Below are 25,769 nucleotides of genomic sequence, written 5' to 3' on the forward strand. Positions count from 1 at the left end.
TACAGTATATACGCTCTGTAACCTCTAGGAGGCACCACTGAGCCCCAACATACTGACACAGTAATGCCCAAACACAATTCCACTTCAAATAAAAGGTTTTTATTCACCCCAGTCACCTTCTTTACAAGAACATGAGCAACATACACCATTCAAAGTCCCACCTTCCTCCACCAAACGCGCGTTGCCAACTGCCTCCCGACTCTGACTCATCAAAGTGAGGCAATGGGCTTTTTTTTAAAGCTGACCCAAGAACTACTTCTGGCCTCCTTCCCAAGTTGTCTGGAGCACTTCCGGGTTGTGTGGAAGCTGGGGCATTCCTCCCCCAGCAGCACCCTCTGGTGGTCCCCAAAGACCCTGCCAAGGCTGTGTTTCAGGACTCCGGTTGTCCTAATTGGGTTCAGCCCTAAGTAACACTGTCACCTGTCATGAGGGGGAATGGCCTGCTACTGGCAAGCCTGTTCCTTCCATTGTGGCTTCCTGGCCAGGAATACTGCCTTCCTTTATTCTGGCCAGGATGTCTGTCCTTCCTTCCTGGCACTTACAACATATACAGACATGTACAGTTTTTTTATACAGTATGTCAGAATCATCTCAGATAAAGGAGCATTGAAATTATTGGATGGAAAGATGCCCTAATCAGATTGGACGGCCAGCACAGACCCCACTTTAGAAAATGCAGTTGGCTGAGGACTGTAGTACTGTGACTTTATTTTTAACTTTCTGTTTTACAATTTTATTCTCAACCATTCTCATCTGGCTATAGTTCATCAATGATTAATGGGCAGCTATTGTTGGTTTCCTTTTATGTTTAATCAGTTTCTTCCTTGTTCTTTGTGTGTTTGTACAAATTTGCATTTCTATGTGTTCCATTTCTGTATTTAGTAATTAGTATAATCTGTACTTGTATTTTAACTGAGAATTGTTTACAGTGCTCTGCGCCTGCACTCCATGAAGTGCGCTATACAAAATAATAACTTGTATTATTATTATAGAGAGAGAGAGAGAGAGTATAGTGCAAAACTGACTGACTCACTCAGTGCGCTATACAAAATAATAACTTGTATTATTATATATATATATATATACTGTACAGACTGACTCACTCAGTGCGCTATACAAAATAATAACTTGTATTATTATTATAGAGAGAGAGAGAGTATAGTGCAAAACTGACTGACTCACTCAGTGCGCTATACAAAATAATAACTTGTATTATTATACTATATATATATAGAGAGAGAGTATAATGCAAAACTGACTGACTCACTCAGTGCACTATACAAAATAATAACTTGTATTATTATATATATATATATATATATATATATATATATATATATACTGTACAGAGAGAGATTATAATGCAAAACTGACTCACTCAGTGCACTATACAAAATAATAACTTGTATTATACTATATATATATAGAGAGAGAGTATAATGCAAAACTGACTGACTCACTCAGTGCACTATACAAAATAATAACTTGTATTATAATATATATATAGAGAGAGAGTATAATGCTAAACTGACTGACTCACTCAGTGCGCTATACAAAATAATAACTTGTATTATTATATATATAGAGAGAGAGAGAGTATAATGCAAAACTGACTGACTCACTCAGTGCGCTATACAAAATAATAACTTGTATTATTATATATATATATACAGAGAGAGATTATAATGCAAAACTGACTGACTCACTAAGTGCGCTATACAAAATAATAACTTGTATTATTATATATATATATAAGAGAGAGAGTATAATGCAAAACTGACCCACTCACTCACTCGTCAACAAACACACTATTTCCCATTTAGTTAGAAAGCTGAAATTTGGCAGGATGGCACAAGTAGGTCATTAGGCATCTGCTATAAAAGGATATTGTAATATATCAATATTTAGGGGTAACCCCCTTCCCCACAATTAAAAGATAAATACCCTAAAATCTCAGAAACACCTTGACGTGTTTGATTAAAATTTGGTAGCATTACAGAAAAAAGGAAATTACTAGGCCCATATTTTTCATTCGTCTTTGTTTATCATTAATAATGCTTTACAAGTGGGCTATTCTTAGGGACCCTTTTTGCTGCTCAGCACCATGAAGATTGGGAACGAATTATGCAGAGATGTGCGGCTGCCGCTTTATGTAAATAAAGCGAAGGGGAAGGATGAAAGTTCTGTGAAACTCTAAGCAGACATGCTTAGCAAGTGGCATGTTGCCTCCTTGGGCATACGGGGTACTCCTTGTTCTGTTAATTCTGCTTACGACTTGCGACGCCATTGCGCCTATTTACGGTACATACCGTATACTTCAATCAGAGTGGGAGACGATGATACATGAAGTTTTGCAGGGAATTTGGGTGTCCCCTTGGAAATCAGGCCGTGATGTGCTGCTACGCTCCAATTTGCAAAGCAGAAACAGTAAATGGCAAGCCCAGCATACAGGGTTTCAGCTCACTTCAAGCCCTGGGTACGACAGAAACCAGAGTGATAGCGTGCCTTTGTAAGTTTAAATATTTGCTCAGCTTAGTAAATGAGTCCACCATGGACAGCACATACAGGAAGTGGACATTGCAGTGTTTTATAGTGGGCCGTAACTGGCGTGTCCCATCTCCCCACCTTCCATCCCAATCAAAAAAATAGTGTGGTGCAGCACTCTGACCACCAGTGCCCATCCCATTAGAATAATATATTTTAAATAATAAGAAGGAGCAAGACTAACTAACAGAGTACCACCAGTAATTTGGTTCCATTTCAAGCACTGGGACATTGTACAAAGTTCACTTTATTATTTCTTTTCACCCATTTTTTACTGTACAATGCTCAAAATGTTCAATTCATTTTACACCCCACATAAATATTCAGCCTGTAAAAGCCAATGTTGTATGTAATAAGGTAAAATAAACCCAGGGCATCAAGAGAAGGGCGGACACCACAGAAAGTGTACACTGCCAGATTTACTGTTAACCATATGGTGCAAAACTGCAAATGGTGCAGCTGAACCAGGTTCCACAAAAAGGGCTCCCACATTAAGTAAAAAATCACACACACATATATAAATATAAAAAAAATATATATATATATATAGTGTATACCTTTAATATCAAGTTCTGCGAGACGAGACTTTTGCCAAGAGATTTTATGAAGTCCTGCCCTCCTCTCAACCATTTACGGTTAACGGCCCACACCCATGGTCCTCTCACCTCTCATTCGTGTGAATGCTTTTGTCAGGCACAGTTCCTGCGCTCTCAGCTCTTATACATTTTCCTCACTTTAAGTTCCCAATAAAAGAAGACTTACTATGTTCAAATCTTATTGAAGAATTTCATCCCGAAGGGATATCAACAGAAGAAATGAGTACACGGGCAATCCTAGCACCGAGAAAATCAAAGGAATTATTGTGAAAATTGTCGATCGGTTACACTGCAAAATAGGTTAAATGTGTAACAATAGACTGTGCTGAAGCAGTTGGTGGTGATGGTGCGGAAGATGAAAACATCAACTTACAATATCCCATAGAATATCTACAACCGTTAACACTGTCCGGTCTTTTCACCAGCCGAATTAGGGTTGAAAGATGGATGTAATGTTATTGTTATTGCATAATTTATGTCTGAGTGATGGGCTATGCAATAGGACAAGATTAGTTGTGTTCAAAATTGGTCGTACAATTCTACGGATAACATTAGACACCAAAAGAGATCTTGATATGTCATTCAAATTAAAACGTTTACAGTTTCCCGTTAGAATAGCTTTTGCTATGACAATTAACAAATCACAGGGACAAACATTTGAAAAAGAGAGAGAGAAAGAAATGATATTCACTCACAGGCAGTTATATGTTGCATTGACAAGATGTAAGTCCAAACATGGAATCAAAATTAATGCGATATTGATGGAAAGTTAATTAAAAAAAATATTTTTACTGAAGTTTTACAGTAAAAGTGTAAGTTTAAAACGTATTTGCGTGTTAATTTCAAAGCCAAACAGAACAAAAATGTGTAACTCAATGAATACCTTTTATGCAACATGAAGCAATTTTCTTTCAATTTGTCACGTTTTACTATTTTTTACTATGGGTAATTACTCGCTATAATGTAAAATAGTTCTATTATGCATATGTAACAATTCCCATGAAAATAACAATCTGTTTAAATTGTACATCCGCTTCCCCATACGAGTGCGGCAGATTTGTGAAGTGGTTAACGCGTAGCGCCTGCCCGGGGTTGGCAAGCGAAGCCAGCAGGAGGCAGAGCCCCCTAGTGTGTGTGTGTGTGTATATACAGTAACTATATATATATATATATATATATGCAATAATTAAAATAATAACAAAACAGTAACAATAAAGGTTACTGTTACATTTTAATCTTGGGAATACAACAAAATTAGAATCTGGAACGTGCCACATGGTCCAGCGAGGCTCACGTGATCGTTCTTGTCGGTTGATGTTGGCCGTCCCAGTCAGTCATCAGCTGAGAGTGAGTACAGCGCAGTGTTGCCAGATGCACGATAATTATCATACAAACACGATCATTTTATGGCATGTATGATAATACATAGCATACCATTCTAGTATGCTTTTGGTACAATAATTTGAACAAAAAATTTTGTGTGATTTTTATATGAAAACAAAATATATTTAATGCCACGTGTTTTGAATTTACACAGAGGTTCCACTTGTTACTCCACTTGCACGTGGTGCTATCGATAGATAGAGCCACGTATAACCAATTTAATTTTGAAAAATAAAATTTTATTTTACGGTTTGCTATTTATATTTTGAACTTGATATATATAGGGGCACCAAAATCTTTTAAGTGCTTAGGGCCTGTAAAGGTCTTAATCCAGCCCTGAGTAAACCACTAATCAGTTTATAATGCTTTTGATCTAAACCCTCATAATGTTCAGTGCTGACCCTACCTCTTTTACAGGATGTGCTAAAAGGTGAAATTATATTTATATCCCAAATTCCTGTTACTCCTACTAATATTTGAAATTAGAATACAGTTCCCTGTTAAACTGTATTTTTCCAATGATAATCAGTACAAGCCAAAGTCAGTTACTTGAAAAAGAACAAATGTTTTACTCCTGGGCAATTGTATGTAGCATATTCAAGAGTAAGGAGCTCCAGTGAACTAATAATTTTAACCCCTGGTACAAAAATAACAAATACCGCATACAGAAAATACTCCATTAGTTCCGTAGTACTTCCGATACATCCGATTAACAGCACTATAACTGAGGCCCATTCTATTAGGAAATTTCTCTGACGAAGCCGGGCAATGTAGCAAGTTACAAATGTAAAGCAAAAAATAAAAGTATTCACCCCTTCAAGTTGATATTTAGCAATGATAGCCTTAAGTCGGTGTACTCAGATCTCTCCCTTTATCACCTTTGCACATCTGCACACTGCCATTTTTATTCATTCTTTGTAAAAAATGCTCAAGCTCTGTCAGGCAGCATGGAGATCACAAGCCAGCAGCCTTTGTCAAGTCCAGCCACGAATCCTCAGTTGGATTGAGATCCGGACTCTGACTCGGCCACTCCAGGACATTAACATTGGTGTCTTTAAGCCATTCCTGTACAGCTTTGGCTTTATGCTTGTGGTTGTTGTGTTACTGGAAAACAAATCTTCTAACCAGGTCTCTTGCAAACAGGTTTTACCCACAAAAAGTCTTCCAGGTCCTCCTGCAAGGAATCATCCCCACAGCCAGATGCTGCCACCACCGTGCTTCACAGGGATTGCTCGTTTTTGATAATGTGCAGTTTTCAAGAATGGCATTTAGTCTGATGGCCAAAAAGTGCAATTTTTGGTTTTATGCTTGGGGTTGTTGCCTTGCCGGAAAACAAATCTGCCAAGGTGCAGGTTTCTTGTATACTGCATCAGGTTATCCTGCATCAGCTTTTCTTTGTATTTGCTGCATTTGTTGTTCCCTGTATTGGCCTTTTAGGTCCTGCTGCAGAGAAGCATCCCCACAGTGTGATGCTGCCACCATGGCCCTTCTTGGTAAGGATGGGGTGTCTCTGTCAATGTGCAGTGTTCAGACATGAAATTTAGTCTGATGGCAAAAAGCTCCATTTTGACCTCATCAGACCATAAACTCTTCTTCCAACTGACTTTAGGGTCTCCCATGGGCCTTCTGCATTCTTTTAAGCAGTTTCTTCTCTTTCAAAAACCGTGGCTGGTAAAGCACCTATGAGACAGCTGAGATGTGCACAGTCTGTCCAGTCTCAGCCACCGTAGCTTGTAACTTCTTCAGAGTTCTCAGAAGTCTCTTGGTGGTCTCTCTCACTAGTCTTTCTCTTGCTTGATCAGCCGGTTTTTGTGGACGGTCTGCTCTAGCAGATCTACAGCTGTGCCATACTCTTTCTGGACTCCTTCACGGGATATTCGGTGACTTGGAGATTTTCTTGTCTCCATCCCCTGACTTGTGCTTTTCAGTCACTTTTTCTCAGAGTTGCCTGGGGTGTTGTTTTGTCTTTATTGTGTAGGTTAGTCCACCATACTGACTCCCTGCAATAGTCAGGTGCATTTATAGTGCAATCAGCTGAACCCCCAGACCTCCATCGAACAAGTTTTGTGATCACAAAAACCAATTTGCTGCGCCAGTGAGGATTTACGTGTGCCATAGTAAAGAGGGTGAATACTTAGGTGATCATTTATGTTGCGTTTTATATTTGTAAATAATTTAGATCACTTGGCAGTGGACTCATTTCTCTTTGACATGAAAGAGTGTTTTTCTGGTGATCAGTGTCCTCTGGGATTCAGTGCTGCAGAACAATAAAATGTAAAAACGACCAAAGGGGGTGAATACTTTTATACCCACTGTAAATGGATTCATTAAGTTCTTAAGCTCAGTGGGTCACAAGGAGACAGATCTGATCTGTGGGTGCAGGGCAAAAACCAACCCGGCTTGGTGTCACCATGTGGTTCACATTGTCATAAGTGGGTCATGACTACAGGGGTCACTGCCAATGTGAAACGTCTCTGCAGTGTCTCGAGTGACTTCTGGGGACATTGAAAGTATGAGTTTCTCGGATGCCTGTACATCACTGAAAATGCTTTTCTATAGTCAATTATAAAGTGTCAAATAAGAGTAACCACCTAACCTAACCTGCACCTCTATGTGTTGTGAGTAAAAAAGAGAGTATTAGAAGAAAAGCACACACTTGCCCTGAGAGAACGCGCAAATCCTACAAAGTCTGTCGCACAGTCACAGTCACTTGTCCTTCTCCCAACATGCCTCTTTAGGATACGGGTTGAAAATTCTCAAGCTTGACAGTGCAGGAGCCTGAATTTGAACCCATGACACTAATGCTGTGCATAGAGGTTGGGAGCATGTGCTGATTACAGTGTGTTGGCGCACCCAACGCAAATCGAATCACCTGGATTGAGATCCGAGTGACACCTCAGCACCACACTGAACAGTATGAGCTTTTTTACAAGTGGCTGGAGTGCCGATCCTGCCAACACCCCCCAAGTTTTCCCTGCAAGTTGGAGAACCTGCTTGCAGGGCTGGATGCAGATTAACGTCATACTCAGGACAGAGCAATTGCAGGTTAAGGGCCTTGCTCAGGGGCCCAACGGAGTACAGTCACTTGTGGCGTTATGGGATGTGAACCGGCAACCTTACGATTGCTGGCACAGATCCCTAGCCTCAGAGCCACCACTATTTTCCAATATATCCAAAGTCACTGACAAACCATAAGTATCTCGGTACAGAAACGAGCATTAAAATGCGTGAAGTCAATGTGGCACCGTAGTTCTGCTCTGCGTGGTTCAGTCAATTGAAATTTAGATAAAACCATTGGTGAAACAAAACACTTAGTTGGTCAGGTTCAGGGAGTCGCAAGTAACTTCATCTTAAGTGCTACAGTAGGTTGAATGCAGAAAACGAACACTTTGGAGAAGTCAGAAATTAAATGCATTTTTTAGTCATTTGCAAACACTTGAGGTGAAGTTGCAAGCTGTAAGAGGGATCAGGGAACAATGGAGCTGTTGAGTGTCATCGGTGGGGACAGACGGCGGAGACCTGGCCTGATTTAGTTGTTTAAAGTAACAACTGCACATTTTAGTGTCACAACCTAAGCCACCACAATCAGCTGTTATTTGTTTGTGTGACACACTGCTTTTGAAGATTTAGTGTCTGGAGTGTGGGTGTGTGCTCAGCTATTCCCTGTGATGGTCTGACATTCTATCCATTTTAGAACAATAGAAAAACTGTGACATGAAACAGGCCATTCAGCCCAACGAACTAGGCCATCTTATTCACCTAGAGTGTCAAAAATAACATCAAGTCAAGAATCGAAGGCCACAAAAATCCCGCTCTTCACCCGAGTACATAGTCATTTATTCATGTGTGTCTATGATTCTTTGCATGAAGAAAAACATTCAAACATTTGTTTGAAATTTACCCTTAACAAGTTTCCAACTGTGTCTCCGTGTTCTCATTGAAATCATTTTAAAGTAACAGAGTCCATCCACTGTACTAATTCCCTTCATAATTTTAAACACTTCATTCATGTTTCCTCTTAATCTTTTTTTTCTTAAATTGTAAAGACACAGCTCTTTTAATCTTTCCTCATAATTCATCCCCTGTAGGCCTGAAATCATTATTTTCTAGAGCTACTATGTCATTTTTGTAACCTGGAGACCAAAACTGCACCCAGTACTCCAGATGAGGCCTCACCAGTGTGTTATAAAGGTTGAGCAGAACCTCCTTGAACTTGTCCTCCACACATCAAGGCGCTATATAACCTGATATTCTGTTAGCCTTTTTAATCGCTTCTGTACCCTGGCTGGATGTAGATATTGACGAGTCTGTAAATGACTCCTAGATCCTTCTCATAAGGGGTGATTTCATGTTGCAGACCTTTCTCTTTTATGGTTTTACTAAGAAGAGCAAACACAAGATGTTCAAAATAAATGAGAAAAACACTGATCTTCAGAAAACCTGGGGTCAAAAATGAATCCAAAGATTCTAAACTTACTAAATGTCCTTTAGATAGATAGATTGACCGGCAGACGGACAGATAGGAATGGCACTATGTGATAGATAGATAGATAGATAGATAGATAGATAGATAGGAAAGGCACTATAATAGATAGATAGATAGATAGATAGATGAAATACACTATATGATAGATAGATAGATAGATAAGACACTATATGATAGATAGATAGATAGATAGATAGATAGATAGATAGATAGATAGATAGATAGGAAAGGCACTATAATAGATAGATAGATAGATAGATAGATAGATAGATAGATAGATAGATAGATAGATAGATAGATAGATAGATAGATAGATAGATAGAGAGGATCTATGAAACTAGGTTTCTTTACTACAGTAAAGATTTAAAAGACAAGATTCAAAATATGTGCCACTAGTGCTAACTCTCTTCTGAGCCGTTCCCAGAACACCTTGCTGCAGGCTGTGCCACTGACATCCAGCCACACCCCTAAACCTCCAGCTGACAGGAGTCTTTGCAGAACGAGGTTGGATCCTTGAGATGACGTTGGATGCTGGTGATGCTCAACAGCATTGGCCATCAGCCAGACAGCACCGTGTGTTGCTCAGGTGTTTTCTCACATGGCCCCTAGCATCACAGCTCCATAATTATTTGGAAATGACTAGTAAAGATCAAAAAGGCCGCTCCGTTAAATGTGAAACCTGAAGTGATAAAGCATAGGTAAAGAGCCTTGTTAAACAGTATTTAAGAAAGGGAAAATGTCTTGTTAGGGTTTGTTTTGATATTATTAATCTAACTCAGTCAATTCTCATGTCTTTTATTATTTGTACAAACATTGAGTCAATGCCAGGGAACACTTCTATTTTAAATTACCCAAAGTACCCGGCATTGCCTGAGTGTTTTTGTATTACAGGTTAAAGTAAGAAAGTAAATATTTCTGTGTTGTTTTAAATGTTGACCCTTCTGTCATTTCTGCCTGTCCCATCTGTCATCCACACTACCTGTCTATCAGTTTCTCTGCTCTTATCCAGTTATTTATTTTGGTGTTTGGTGGATTCCATAATCTTGGTCACTCCTTGCTGGGTTGGCACCTTGAACGCTATTTCTTTGTATTTTCTGGTTTACTGCGGTTTCACACACAGATGTTTAATCCCAGGGGATGACTTGTTGAGTGACTGAATCGTTCATATGTGTGTAACACACGTTTTTTTGTGTTGTTCCTTTTTATTCATGATGAAACTTTTGAAACTCCACAAAGGCTGTATCTTAAGTTGGGTGAACTGTAATATACATGCAAAATATCTCAAACAACTGCTCCGATGTTTTGCAGTAATCTATGGTTTGCTCACCCAATACAGTTACCCAAACTAAATTCTTGAAATTCCTCAAAGTCTGTGATTCAAATCGCATGAACAATAATGTAAATACAGACTTTTGTGGAAGTAGACATAGTCAGTTTTGAGTGACGTGTAGTCCTCCATCATTCCATCTTTTCAGCTGAATCACTGAGGTGGTGTGTAAGCAGGGCCCAGCCTAAACAATATGGCCCATTTATTACCAGGGGCTGAACTGTTTTGGTGTGACCACATGATTGCCGACCCCTCAAACCCTAAGGTTGCAGTCCAGTTAGGACTTTTGAATTGCCTTTTTGAAGTTGAGATTTTAACAATAACTAGGGGGCTTCGCAGCTTTTCACTGTTCCGTTACTTCCCAGAGTAATAGTTTCCATTTGTTTGCACTAATGCAATCTTTACTATCCTTTGAGAGTTTCAAATTTTCATACTTCCATTATCTCTAACCTGCTCTGCATGTGTACCGCGCCAACGATTTTGGAATTTTTTAATTCTGATGGATACGCCTCTTCATTGGGAAGAAACACTGCTTTTTTTCCCTGATGGCAACATGAATTAGACGATCTACAAGTCTCTGACTTAAAGTTTAAATCCGAACAATATATTTTCACTGTTCCGTTGTTTCACTGAGTAATAATTTCCATTTGTTTGTGCTAAGTCGATCTTTATTATGCTTTTTTTTGAGACTTTCAAATTTTAGCTCCCAAACAGATCTACACACATAAAAACCCAGAATTTGCAACAGATTCATGGCAGTCTGGGACTGGTACCCTGCCTCATGCCAAGTGCCGTCAGGATAGGCGCTGCCTTATAATGCCCACTGAGCTGAATTAAGCAGGTTTGATATTTTACACATACAGTGAGTGCATTTGCTTGTACATCATTTTTCAAATGCTTTGTGTCATTCCATTGACTTCTCATTTTTTACACAGTGAGGCTTAAATGTTCCTTAAACAATCAGCAATCTACATTGAGTGTTCTCATTCCTTTGTACGTGCTTCACTGAATAAACATTTTAAGAAACATTGTTCAAGTTCAAGCTTATTGTCACGTCTGTCATTGTTGACTGAAAATGAAGTTTGTGCCCATGGCAGTCTCCTGAGACCTTGTGAGTCTGTGCCTGGCCATACCACATGGAAATGATTAAAAGCAGAAGAAGCTGTTTGTATGCACCACCCGCTCAGATTATTACAGGCATGCCAGGCTATCACAGGCTCATGCAAACTCCTATTTTGTAAGAAAGTTTGTTTACAGCTGCAGTGTCCTAACAGGAATACTTGCGTATTCTGCAAAAACCATAATATGTTTGTATATCGGTCACCAGCAAGGAACTGCTAAGAGTCTCTTGTCTGTGGACTCAGGGCCCCCAAGTCAGAAGTGAATGTTTATTTGGCTTTTCAGAAGGGGATTTCCACACATTTAACTTTTATTTTGTTACTGTGAAGCTCTGTATTAAGTGAATGAGTTTAAATACAGACAGAAGTTTACTGCCTGCATTTACAAGGCACTATATGATAGATAGATAGATAGATAGATAGATAGATAGATAGATAGATAGATAGATAGATAGATAGATAGATAGATAGATAGATAGATAATAATACACTGACCTGATTGGTCAAGACTACTGATATTCCCTTCGAACTGCTCTTTAATTGGTTGACTTGGTACCTTTTTATTTTAGAGTCTTTACTCGTACTTCTCTCCTTATTGACTAGTGAATCTCTGTGTTTGCCTACTTTCATGTTTAGCAATTGTTTTTTATGTAATTTCTGTAAATGAATGTATGGCATTTGTTGATATGAATGTTTTCTTTTATAAAACTTTGATTAAATAAGCATTTCAGAGTAGAAATAGAGCAGATAAGAAAGTAACAGACTTTGAAGCTGTCATATTTGAGTTGCATATATCCAGTATTTGAAGGAAATAAATTAAGTTAAACGGTTACTTCTGGGGGCGGCACGGTGGCGCAGTGGTAGCGCTGCTGCCTCGCAGTTAGGAGACCTGGGTTCGCTTCCCGGGTCCTCCCTGCGTGGACTTTGCATGTTCTCCCCGTGTCTGCGTGGGTTTCCTCCGGGCGCTCGGTTTCCTCCCACAATCCAAAGACATGCAGGTTAGGTGGATTGGCGATTCTAAATTGGCCCTAGTGTGTGCTGGGTGTGTTTGTGTGTGTCCTGCGGTGGGTTGGCACGCTGCCCAGGATTGGTTCCTGCCTTGTGCCCTGTGTTGGCTGGGATTGGCTCCAGCAGACCCCCGTGACCCTATTCGGATTCAGCGGGTTAGAAAATGGATGGATGGTTACTTCTGGAATTGCAATAGGAGTTGTTAGTGCTGTTATACTTGCTTGTTACATTTAATGTTGTGTTTCTCCAAATAACATTTACGCTTATTTAGCTTTATTTAGATATTGAAAAGTGACATAAAAGTGATGATGCTTCATAATTAAGAAAGTTGAACTGAAAGTTGTGACTTTTAAAAATTTTGAGTACAAAAGCTTTATTCGCATTTCAGCCGGCCAACAAGTTCTCATCTGTTCTTAGTGTGTAATCAAGGGCTTTGTTTTTTATCCTTGGTTATTTTCAAGTCTGAGTGATTTTTTGGAACAGATTATTGTTTCTGTAGTTATTTTGGTACAAGACAGTCTCAGTACACGAAGCTCAGTGTCCACTTCATATGACTTTATGGATAAAAGTTCCAAAGTCTCTCATGCTATTGCTCTTACTACTGCTAGTTTGCAAATTTACTGCTTGTGCCTTCTTGACTTCAATTCTAATTTTGTGATCTGATTTGACGTTTCATTTCCTTGGTGTCCATGTTTTGATCTTGGGCCATTTCTGGTGTATTGATCCTTTTACCGAATTTTTTTCAAGTGTATAGCTTTTAAGATAACTGAAGGGCTTGGGGTTGGTAGATGATGGGAAGATGCGAGGACTTGATTTGGCAGAGTGAAAGTGGATTAGTGGGCTGAGTCTGGTAACTTGAAGGAGGTATGAAAGGTTTGATTGTGGTATCGTTGGTTTGACAGATGGAAGGAGGGATTCTTTTTAGTAGCTTGAAGGGGTTAGACTGCCCTCCATTTTATTGTATGAAATAGATTAGCATGGCTTGGAGTGGTAGACTAAAACAGATTTGGCGAGCTCTGATAGGAAGAAGAAATATTTGAAGAATCTTATCTTGTAGCTTGATTTAGGGGTGGACAGCTTGTTTTTTATAGTCTGAAGAAGGTCTGGTATCTTGAACGAAAATTCAATGACTTGGTTTGGTTTTGTAGTATGGAGAAGGTCTGGTACAGTATCTTAAAATAAACAACCTTGGTTCAATAGTTTGAATGGAAGTTGGAGGACTTCTTTTGGAAGAATTCATCTTCGCATAGTGACATTGCTTGGCTGGAGCCTTTGCCTTACAGCTTGAAGGAAACTGATGTGGTAACATGAAAAAGGGACACAGGGTTTGCTTAGATACCTTCAAGGATTCTCTTTGTGACCTGAAGGAGGTTTCCAGTGCTTGCTTTGAAGCTTTTAGGTACTAAAGGCCTCAGTTTCGTAGTGTGCTGCAGGCCACACATGTCTGCTGCTTGTCGTTGTTGGTAGTCACTGTGCCTTCTGTTCTAGGTTTGCTAATTCTCCATGTGTTCCACTGGAGGTTTTGTTTTCCTCCTGCTGTTTGATAGCTCCAAGTCCTCATGCTGTTTGGCCGAGCCGACTGACTTAATTAATTCTCAGACTTCTTGAACTTTCCCTGACCTTGTCTACTAGCAGAAGTCTGTCCATCCACAGGAAGCTGGTACATCAGCGGCTGTGCTGCGTACTCTGACATTGGCTTGTTGCTAATGAATCCCATTTGTATTAATTCGGCCTTCCAGTCATCCCTCCATTATTCCTGTGGTAAAGGGCTATTTGCCCTGACTGCAGAGAAAAGACTTACCTCTCCATCTGCTAGATGAGCTTTGTCGTGTTGTTTTAGAGGACTCTAATGTAATGAAGCAGAGTCCGGTGGTGCTTCCATTCTGTTAGAGTCAGTAATAATAGAAGACCCTACAGTATGCTGGCACTGCATACTGCCCCTGAAAGCAAAGTGAAATACAATTTAGGCGAAGTTTGTTGTTGCTCTCTTAAGTGGTACACATTCTTCTTTACCGAAGGCTATTTACGGGCATGGGGAGTGCTTGGCAAGACCGTGTAAAGTTAACAGGCAATTGAGAAGAGCAATTTTCATTAAAATACAGGGTGGTGCAGGGAAACAGGAAATCTTCAATTGTCGTTCAATGCACAAATAAACACATTACAAAATACATTTAATGATGAAATGTATTGTACAGGATATGCAATTGATGATAATAGTCAATATTCATTCAATACTCATTTTATGTTTTGAAGAAAACATCATGAAGGTGTTGTCCATTTTTCCGTACACATTCTGACAGCCTGTTGTGGCAATTCTGCATTGCTTGATGTAACCTGTCAAGAGCGATTTCCTCTTCAATCGTCCTTTTTAGTTCAACAATGCTTGCAGGATGTGTGCGGTACACTTGGCTTTTAAGAGGTCCCCACAGAAAAAAATCATGAACAGTGAGATCTGGGGATCTCGGAGGATATGGAATGTCACCGTTGCATGTAATGATACATCTTCCAAACAATCGTCAAATAGCTGCCATCGATTGTTGGGATAGTATGCAAAATGGCCCCACCTGGGGACTTCTTTTTTGAGGCTGAACCCGATTCTTCAAACTTATGCACACATGTGGTAATCGCACGAGCAGATGGGATACGATTGTGACGTCCTAACTGGTAATGATGCCGAAATTCCCTTTGCGCAGTAGTCACACTGTCACCATTCTTATAAAAGGCTTTCACAGAGAATGCTCGCTGCGCACCACTCCACTGCTCCATTATAACTAATGGCAATGGGTTCTAAATGATGTCGCTTTGGTCCCAAATAACTGCCGTCACCCCAGGGTCGCCAACACCTCGTTCCAAAACTTCCTGTTTCCCTGCACCTCCCTGTAAGAACTGCAGTCAGCTCAGGGCCTGAATGATGACAGTGCAAACAGTAAATGACAGCACACGATTCAAGGGCAGAGAGGCCGGAAAATACTGATGAAATCCAAAGTGGGGGACAGTAGGTAAAATACTGTAGTAGACAGCATCAAGGGGTGCCATGTCAAGAGGTGAGTCTTTAACTCTTTGAGGGCTGAATATTTTTTCCAGAGATCTCAGTTTCCTGAAATTGTTTCATACATACAGTAAATCAACATGAAAACGTCTCTTGCTGTGCATGCTGTAGTGATATCAGTGTCTGTTAATGGTTTCTGGCAGCAGTGGTTGCTTGGGGCCAGCAGTGGCAGTCGCAGTGTGACACAATCCGATTTGTATCTCGTGTCATTGTAAGTGACGGTCCTCCCAGGTGAACCACGATCAGCTGATGCTGATACCTCACTTTTGTTTTCGATCTCCAACTCCAGATCACTTGCATCAAAATCGGAGTCTGAGAAGTCTGATTCAATGATAGTACGCAAAACATCATCCACAGAGAATTTTGCATTACCCATTTGCTTTGGTCTCTCGCCAGATCTCTTCGCCACTCATTCACGCGCAGGGTATCAAGGTCAGATCACTGAAGCTAACTTTCCTTCTAGCTAAGAGAGTTAAACTAAAACAGAACAGTGAGTTTAGTCGCAGTTTAGAGCTGATTCTCATCCTCTACCCCTGAATTTCGACAAAAGTCGACATCCGCCCTGAAAGAGTTAATAGGGCACTGAAAAGTCAATAGACTTGGAATAGTTATGATGGGGAGAGGCAGCTCATTTCATGGCTGAGGAGCAACAAGTAAAAAGTAGAGATGCCTTTTAAGAAGTCCTCATTGGCCAGGTTTCCATCCAAGGAGTTTTTGTGAAAAAAATATTTAGCGCTTCAAATTTTATCTGATGGAAATGCTAATTATTGATAAAATGTTGTACATGTCGACATAATATTTTTCCGTTTAACTTTAGCGCATAAATTCCATATCGATACTTCAGATGTCGCAAAAACTACATTGGAAACATTTTTTGTCGGAAAAAAGGGCTTTAACGCAAATAAATGTGTAACATGATAAATTTTCATCACGTGCAATCAAAACGAGAATAGCGGAGCGGTTCGCATGGTCTGATGAAAAGACTCGTTATGATGAGTCAATGCAGTAGCGGATAGGCTGGGTCTCCTGCTACTAAAAGGGGTACCTGAACTCCCTCCACATCAACTGTAGCCTGGGGGTGTCTCTCAGGATGTCTAAATAATACAAAAACCGCAAAGGTAGTTTACTGTACCAGTCAAAATATTTAATAAACCGTGTGTTTCATTATCTAAACATTTTTTTCTTATTATTAAATGGCAGATTTTTTAGCATATATGAGACATTCTCTCATTAATATTAACTTTATTTTTTTTTTGATTAAACATCGTTATTTTGTATTAATTCAAATTTCAGTTTTAATTAAAAACCTTAAGGGAAGCAGGTTACAGTACTAATTCAGTTGTTATCGCACTGAGAAGGGATGTTGAAAGGTAGGCTCACCTGTACAGATCCGATGCTGCAAACACAGCTGCATCATGGGCACTTCCAGGAGTGCCAACGCAAATGTCTCGTTTCATGCACCTGTCATCAACAAGGGCCTGGAGAACAATAGATGGCCACCCTTTGCGATTAATGTAATCGCGGTAGCCTTCCGTCGGGGGAAGAATTGGCACATGCGTGCCATCCAGCACACCGTAAATCTGTGGTACAAGATGCACCAAGGAATTGCGGTATGCAATTTCATTGGCCTCCGCTACAGTCGGAAGTCTGATATAACGCCGCATTAATTTTTCTTTAATAGCGGTGCACACAGCATATACACATCGATGGACGGTAGTTTTACCAACCCCGAAAGTTTCTCCAACTACTCTATACTCGGCGCAGGTTGCCAGCTTGTAAAGGGCGATGGCAATCCGCTTTTGGGTTGGAACCGTGGTCGATGGCAACCTGTGATTGGCGCAACATCAGGACTGATGAATCCACACAACATCTCAAACGTTGGCCGTGTCATTCTAAAATGTTGCAACCAGAGATTTTCTGTAAAGTGTCTCTCCACCACCTCCTCCCAGAAGGTCTTATTTCGTCGTCTCTCCCATACCCGTGGGTTTCGTCGCACTGGGGTACTTTCTTCGAGCTCTAGGGCTGTCAGACAAGCAACTGCTTCATTCTGCTGTCGTCTTCGGATATTATGTACAATTCCAATTATTTGTGAAACTGAAATAACTAAGCTGGCAAATTTAAAAAAACTGTCTAAATAATCTCTCCATTTCTTTGTTTCTTTGTTTAGTGGAGGGGGTCTAACGTGGAAAACAAAAGGTAGATAATTTGCGACATACACAAAATTATGTATGGAAACGGCTCACGGGCAGATTTTTTTTCGCGATACAACAAAACTTATGCGACAGTTCGTTTGGTTGACGTCATCACGCACACCATTTTATCGATAAAAAGCCAGTTGGATGGAAACAGGCTGGAGACAGCAAATTTCGCAAATTTTTTTTACGTATATTCTGTTTGTCGATAACAAAACGTCGCAAAAAACTGGATGGAAACTTGGCTAGTGTGGAGGAAAGATGGATAAGAAAAAATTTGGCCAGACTTGTTTTGTGGAGGCCACTCTGAGAATCCAGTGCCCAGAGGGCCAGAGAAAAGTTCTGTCTCACCTGGGCTTTCACAGCTACCTCAAGGCCCACAAGAGGCAAAGAATACGAAGGGTACTCGTCCTCTTCTTGAAATGAGAAAGGGCCATCATCGCAGACTAGAGAGGATGTATATAGGGTCAGGACCTCCCTTGGGCAGAACTCTAAACTGGAACCTAACTGCCTGGATGGGACACTTGACCTTTATAGGACAAAGACACTTGTGCATTCATACTGGAGTGACTACAGTGGTCAGTTGGCCTTTTAAATGGTGAAATAACATCAAAAGGCGGCTTATCCCATTCATTGTCTTGGGGGTCTGAAATTAGCACACACTAAGGGCATTCCCTGGACTGGACACTGGGCCACCAACCCCATTACATGTTTGATCTTTGACACGGGTTAGCCCTTTATGGAAGAAGAAACAGAGAAACAGAACTGGGGTTTTGAGGGTTCTGGAGTCTTAAGTATGGATGGGACACTGGTCCATGACAGGACACACATATATATTCATACTGGAGTGACTGAGTGAGGTCAGTCAGCCTTTATAGTGAATTTACAAAGAGACAAGATTTATCCCAGTAAGGAATATGGGGTCATAAAGTCTAAAGTTGGCACCAAACAGGAACCTTCTCTGGGTGGTCTATTATTATATCACGGGGCACACTTCTACCTCTACACTGGCACAATTCAAAGAGGTCATAATTCATTATGGAGTGTGTGGTGAGTAATTTCAGTCAGGATTGTGGGGTTCTCGAGACTTAAACTGGCAAACAACAGGAACCTTCTCTGAATGGGCCTTTAAGTAAAATGTAGGACACACTTGTGCCTTGTCTACACTGAGGCAGTTCAGAGCAGTCACCATTCATTACAGAGAGTTATCCCAGTCAGAATCATGAGGCCTTCAAGTCTTCAACTTCTGCTAGGTGGGTCACTCGCCCATAGGACACACTTGTTTGTTCACACTGAAGTGTTTTTTTTAGAAAAGTCAGTCAGCCTTTCTATGGAGAGATACACCAAGAATCGAGGCTCATCCCAGTCAGGTTTTTGGGGTCCTAAAGTCTCCAGTTAGCTTACACCAAAGACATTCTTTGGATTGGACGCTAGTCCATAATTATGCATTCGCACAGGGGCCGCCATAATGGAAGAACACACAAAGAAATGTAACTTGTACCAGTCATGGTTTTGGGAGTCCTAGACTTTTGAGTTGGCACACTAGTAGATGAATGGGACTACGGCTATCAGAACGAACATCACTATTCAAGTAGAAATCAAATCTTCATGAAATCTTCTTATTTGAATGCAAATGCTGACATTTCATTGTGGAAGAACAGTCCTTTCTTTTACCTTGCACTCATTTCATGTTACTCCACACCCGCATTGCTGAACTTATGTATTTTTCATGTGTTTTGCTCATCACTTCAAGTCAAGTCAAGTCAAGTTGGGGAGCATGCACTGGTACAGTGTGTTGCCGCAACCACTACACGATGAAACAACTCGGGATCCTAGTTGGCAACCCTCCAGGCAGACAGGCGGTCCAGTCCCACCCTCCGGAAATGACCCTCTATCTGCCGCAGCCTGGTGTTACGTGGGTGACCCCTTGGCCTGGTCCAGCCACTTGAGTCCTCAACAGTGAGGATCTTACGAGCCGGATCTCCCTTGGGGAAACGCGCCACATGGCCGTAGTGCCGTGACTGACGCTTCCTCACAATGCAGGTAATGTGCCTCATTCGGGACTCCACGAGCAACCGCTCATTCGACACAAAGTCATACCAACGGTACCCAAGGATTATCAGAAGAGACACAGTACCAAAGGAGTCCAGTCTACGTCTCGGGTCACTGGATAGCGTCCATGTCTCACAACCATATAGCAAGACAGGAAGTACCAGGACTCTAAAGACTTGGACCTTCGTCCTTTTGCATAGATATTGGGAGCGCCACACACCAATACACAGCGATCAATTCCATGATCGGCATTTTTATCATTTAGAACTGTTAGCTTGTATCGTCATTTATAAAACTCTTTACCACACGGCTCTGCTTTTTGGTTAACAGGTGCACTGACAAGACATCGGTCCACTCCTGATCCTCTTCAGCTTTACTCTTGAACATGAAATTCCTGATTTGTTGTTTTATACTATTCATCGTGATAAACAAATGCTGGTTTCCTTTCTCAATGAACATAATGGGAAATAACTGACATATTTCTGATTTCACTTTTGTTATTTTTACGGCTACCTCAACTAATGTGGCTCTTTTAGAGGCTGCTAGCTTAACACATAATTCATAAAACAAAGGTGAAATGAAAAAATTGGTATTAAGGTTTCATGCATTATATTTTTGCTGCATCTTTTAAAGGGGGAAAAAATACGTATTTAATTAAATCCTGAATGTTATTCTTTGACCTCTGGCACCTCACTATACAGATTTATCAAATCGGGCAGCTCCACACATTTCATCTGCCATCCACAAGCTGTTTTCTTTTTTTAATTATGACATAAGCTTCTTGTGATTTGTTTTAAAATTTTGCTGTGTTTTTTTTTTTTTACCTGGTAGAAAAATTTCTAAGTTGCTGTTATTGAGTGTTTGCCAAATAAAAAATATAACGAGGGAGAAATGCTTAAAGATTCTTACAGTACAACATTTAGTTCATTAAGCACAAAAATACTCAGGTCAGTTAGGTCAGGTTGGGGAGCAAACAGTAGGAGCCGCACCCACCACACGACGAAACATGTGCCCTGGGTGTTGGCAACCCTTCAGGCAGACATGCAGTCCAGTCCCACCCTCCCAAAATGACCATCTATCTGCCGCAGCCAGGTGTTACGTGGGCATCCCCCTCGGCTAGGCCAGCCGCTCAGGCCCTCAGCAATGAGGATCCTGTGAGCCAGATCACTCTTGGGGCTTCGCGCCACATGGCCATAGTGCCATAACTGATGCTCCCTCACCATGCAGGTAATGTGCACCACACACCCATTTCTAGTGACCCTATGACCTCCCCATGGTCTCCCAGCCCAGTCACCAGTGACATGAATGTCGCTGCTGAGGTAAGTAAACCTGTCAACACGGTTGACACTCTATCCGCAGACAGACGGACACACTGCTGATGGCTGTGCCAAAGAGGTCATTAAAGGCCTGGATCTTGGTTTTTATCCAGGACACTCGCAAGCTCCATTGTCTCCTCGAAGATCTAAACATCATCGGCAAAGTCGAGCTCTTCACCAAATAGACTCAACACATATAAACTATAGATAGATAGATAGATAGATAGATAGATAGATAGATAGATAGATAGATAGATAGATAGATAGATAGATAGATAGATAGATAGATAGATAGATAGATAGATAGATAGATAGATAGATAGATAGATAGATAGATAGATCTATCGAGAGATACTTTATTAATCCCAAGGGGAAATTCACTAACAATTTCACATCTTTTGCACCCAAGAACCAGAAAGGCACAAAGCCTGTGTTTAAGCAATTTTCTATGGGCTTTTTATATGCATTACAGATGTATGAAGTGTCCTGGTTCCACTTTTTCACTTTTCTTATACAGACAATCCCATTGTTGTGGAGGAGTGTCAGTGCACAAGTCATAACTACATGATTGGCAGACAAACCAGGAGCAAATAATGAAACATAACGAACATACGTCTCATAGCACTTACAACTTTTACCCATGTTTGAATATATTTGAATGTCAGTCAGTCATTTTCCAACCTGCTATATCCTAACACAGTGTCACGGGGGGTCTGCTGGAGCCAATCCCAGCTAGCATAGTGCGCAAGGCAGAAACAAACCCCAGACAGGGCGCCAGCCCACCGCAGAACACACACACACCCACACACCATGTACACACTAGGGACAATTTAGGATCGCCAATACCTGTATGTCTTTGGACTGTGGGAGGAAACCCATGCAGACACGGGGAGAACATGCAAACTCCACGCAGGGAGGACCCTGGAAAGAATCCCAGGTCGTAACTGCGAAGCAGCAGCACTACCACTGAGCCAACCACTGTGCCACCGTGCCACCCTATTTGAATGTTTAATTATTTTTTAATATGAGAATTAGTTCCCCTGCGGTGGGCTGGCGCCCTGCCCGGGGTTTGTTTCCTGCCTTGCGCCCTGTGTTGGCTGGGATTGGCTCCAGCAGACCCCCGTGACCCTGTAGTTAGGATATAGCAGGTTGATCCAAAGATCCAAGAGGACACTGGGAAAAAGATCTCTCAATTAATATATCAGAAAAGGAGTGGAAAGTAGCAATGCAGAGAATTCACTCAAGCTCCATATGCGCAAAGCATACAATTATACAACTCAAAATTATATATCGAGCACATCTGTCTCGACTAAAACTCTCCAAAATGTTTCCAGGACATGATCCAACCTGCGAACGTTACAACCAAGTCCCAGCCTCACTAGGTCACATGTTCTGGGCCTTCACCAAATTAGCATTATTCTGGACAAAAATTTTTAATTACCTTTCAGACAGCCTTGGACTCACAATCCCTCCTAACCCATTAACAGCTGTGTTTGGGGTTCTTCCAGAGGGGTTTAAAGTGGAGAAGGACAAACAAATTGTGATTGCATTCACTACACTGTTGGCACGCAGACTTATTCTGATAAACTGGAAGAACCCAAACTCTCCTCCCAAGTCAGTGGGAAACCGATGTGTTATACTATTTGAGATTGGAAAAAAATCAAATACTCAGAGGATCGGTACGGAATTTTTTCAAAACATGGCAGGATCTAATCAGTAATATTTTAAAATAAGCACAGAGGAAGCAGTCATTTCTGTATTTCTTTTTCTTCTCCATTCATCTCTATTGACTTATCAAACTAATCAATTTAGGTATGTTTACAAGCCTTAAGTTTGACTCCGTTGGCCACGCTCTCTCTCTTAGGGGTGGGGGTCGGCTTGTTCTCAATTCTGCTTTTTGTAAAAATTGATTGATTTGTATGGAATGATTGCAATAAAATTAATAAAATTTAAAAAAAATAATAATTAGATCCCTATTTTATATAATTTGACAACACTAGATGGGATGCTATGCCAGAATAGGACCACCTGGAGTGAGTTAGAGAGATCAGTCAGCCTTTATACAGAAATTTATCACAGTCAGTGCTTTGGGGTCTTAGACTCTTAAGTTGACACACAACAAGAACTTTCTCTAGATGTGCTGCTACTCCATCATGGGACAGCTTAGAGAGGTCATCATTCGTGGTGGAGTGTGTAGAGAGTTTCCGAGCCAGGGTCATGTGCTCCTCAATTCTTAAACTGACACACTACGAGAACTTTCACGGGGTTGGATTCTGATCCATCACAGGATACATTTATGTCTTCACATGGTGGTGGTTTAGATCGTCCAGTCAGCCCTTATGAAGTAACACAGAGAGAGTGGCGAGGTCATGCTGGAGTCTTTACACAGGGCACAAAATAGGAACCTTCTCTGGATGGGGCACCTACTCGACAGGTTAGTCTGACTGCATGTCTTGGGTGAGGCAGATGAAGGTCAAATCTCAGATAAGCACGAGGAAAGTATGTGAGCAGTAAAAGGGAGTAGAATCAGAGCCTCCGATGGCATGAGGCACCAGTACTGACATGTTGTCGTTGCGTGCTGCACAATCAAAAAGAATCAAGTAAACTATTGGAGGCCCTTGTGCCTGGCACGTACAGACTTTGGGGGCTTGTGTGTATTTGCCGTCCACTGCTTGTGATCCACCGTGCCAAATCTCTTGGCAGTGCTTTAATTTTCATTACTTTCCACTCTGGCTGTATTGCTCCTGCCAGACATCTCTTGTCTGCTGCTTAGCAACTCCAGGCTGAAGTGGTCCGTTGTTGGTGGGATCTGTTCAGACCCTTGGTAAAGTTTTGTTTCTCAGGATCTGAGGCAATCCCATGTTTCAACAGTGCCACCTGCTAGTGGCTGTAATACTCAGTGCGACCCTCCCCTAACCAGACATTTAAAAAGGCGGGCATTTTCTTTTTTTGGCAGACACAAGATTTGTCCCTTTCTGTGGGGTGCATGGCTCTCTTACACGCATTCCTTACCACAGGGGGTACTTCCTGTTGACAAAACAAAAACAGACATGTGCCATCTGGTACTTGGCATCCTGGTTCTTCCAATCTGACACACAACCCTCCCTTGGCACAAGCTTCTGTTTATGAACCTTTAAACTCCACCTCTCAATCTGTTGTCCTCTATTACTCTGATTGAAATATTGAGTGTCTAATGCAATTTGTTCCCATGGCGCCCTTAGCACGGCTGCATCGCCATCTGAATAAAATTCCTCCTTCATCGTATCCACTAGTGTTTGGTTTTCAGAGGGGAAATCCTCACGCAGGATAGCCATTTGTCAAATGGCCGCTGTCACCAGGAGCTACCATTTTAAAGAGGTGCAAATGCGGGGAGTGCCCTCAGAATTAAAGGGGTGCACAACATGTCCTATTTGAAGTGAAGGGATTTCGGAACATTGCCTGGCACAAGGCTTCTTCATAATTTATTGAGGATTTTCCTTTGTGCAACTGTTATTTTGGCAAATGAGCTTATGCAATGTGTTTGATTTGTTTTGTCCACTGGCATTTCGAGTCAAGTTAGCGCTTAGGATAAAAATAACAGGAGACCTGGCTTCAGATGTCAGTGGCCCAGTCTGTCCGTGCAGGGGGATTGTATGTTCTCCTCGATGCCTTTATAGTTACGTCCATCTCGAAAAGACTACATTGTTAGATATGAGGGTGTGTGGGTATAGGAGGGAGTGGGCCCTGCCTAGACTGGTGTCCTGAGGTAGGATACCACCCCGTGACCTTTGTGTCAATTGTGATTAATTTGTCATTTGCATAAACCTGGAGCTTCCAAAGCGCAGAGGTCTACATATTTATATAATCGATAACTTTTGAGTTTTCTCCTTCAGTTACATATCTACAGAAAATGTTTCACTCTGACTTTGTTATAGCAAAACATATTCACATTAAAATAACTGAATGGATGAACATGTGTACAAATCTTTTGTCGTGCAGAAGATTATGTTGACTTTTACGGGGCTTCAATACTTCTTCATGCCACTGTACTTGCTTTATCATTGCAAAAATACATCTTAATGTAATACGTCAAGTCATTTATAGTTCTCTTCTGCCTTTTCCAACAGGGGAGCCTTCTCAGTGGTGCGCCGCTGTGTCAAGCTATGCACAGGCCAGGAATACGCAGCGAAAATTATCAACACCAAGAAACTTTCTGCAAGAGGTAGGAGAATGTGTGACTTGACTGTCTCTCTGTCCTCATGTCATGCGCAGTATTAGCGCTGCTGCTTTGCAGTAAGGAGATTGTGGATTCGCTTCCCAGGGTCTCCCTGTGTGGAGAGCCCTTTGAATAGTGAGAAAAGCGTTTTAGAAATGTGAAGAATTATTATATTAGCTTCACATACTGGTCACGGTGGAGCGAAGTTTGCTTTGCTTCTGATAGTAACTGAAGGTAAAAAAAGCATCAAGTAATACGGTTATGTGACATGCAGAAAACATTGTTTTGTTATTATTTTCAATAAGTGGCTGCTATATGCAAGGGTTTGACTTTCTCTCATTAGGGAGTGTCGTTCACACAAAGAGCTCAAGGGGTTAAGCGTTCCTGAAAAATTCCAGGGATTCGCCATTTTCAACTTTATTTTGATGACATTTGTATTACCCTGGATGTTCTTTACGCGGTCTGTGACCACCAATGTCACATTCGTTTTTGTCCAAAAGCAA

The 25,769-nt window shown here is 41.1% G+C and overlaps 1 protein-coding gene across 19 annotated transcripts in view; it reads left to right on the top strand.

The window, feature by feature from the left end:
* The window catches only part of LOC120538827 (calcium/calmodulin-dependent protein kinase type II subunit beta), a 397,041-nt gene that overhangs the window by 13,304 nt on the left and 357,968 nt on the right, over positions 1-25,769 (top strand). For all 19 annotated transcript variants that reach the window (XM_039768344.1, XM_039768347.1, XM_039768327.1 and 16 more), the window contains exon 2: positions 25,178-25,272. In XM_039768344.1, coding sequence (XP_039624278.1) covers positions 25,178-25,272 — 95 coding nt within the window. The remainder of the gene's footprint in view (positions 1-25,177; positions 25,273-25,769) is intronic.

Source organism: Polypterus senegalus, chromosome 11 (assembly GCF_016835505.1).
Source record: "Polypterus senegalus isolate Bchr_013 chromosome 11, ASM1683550v1, whole genome shotgun sequence".
NCBI lineage: Eukaryota > Metazoa > Chordata > Cladistia > Polypteriformes > Polypteridae > Polypterus > Polypterus senegalus.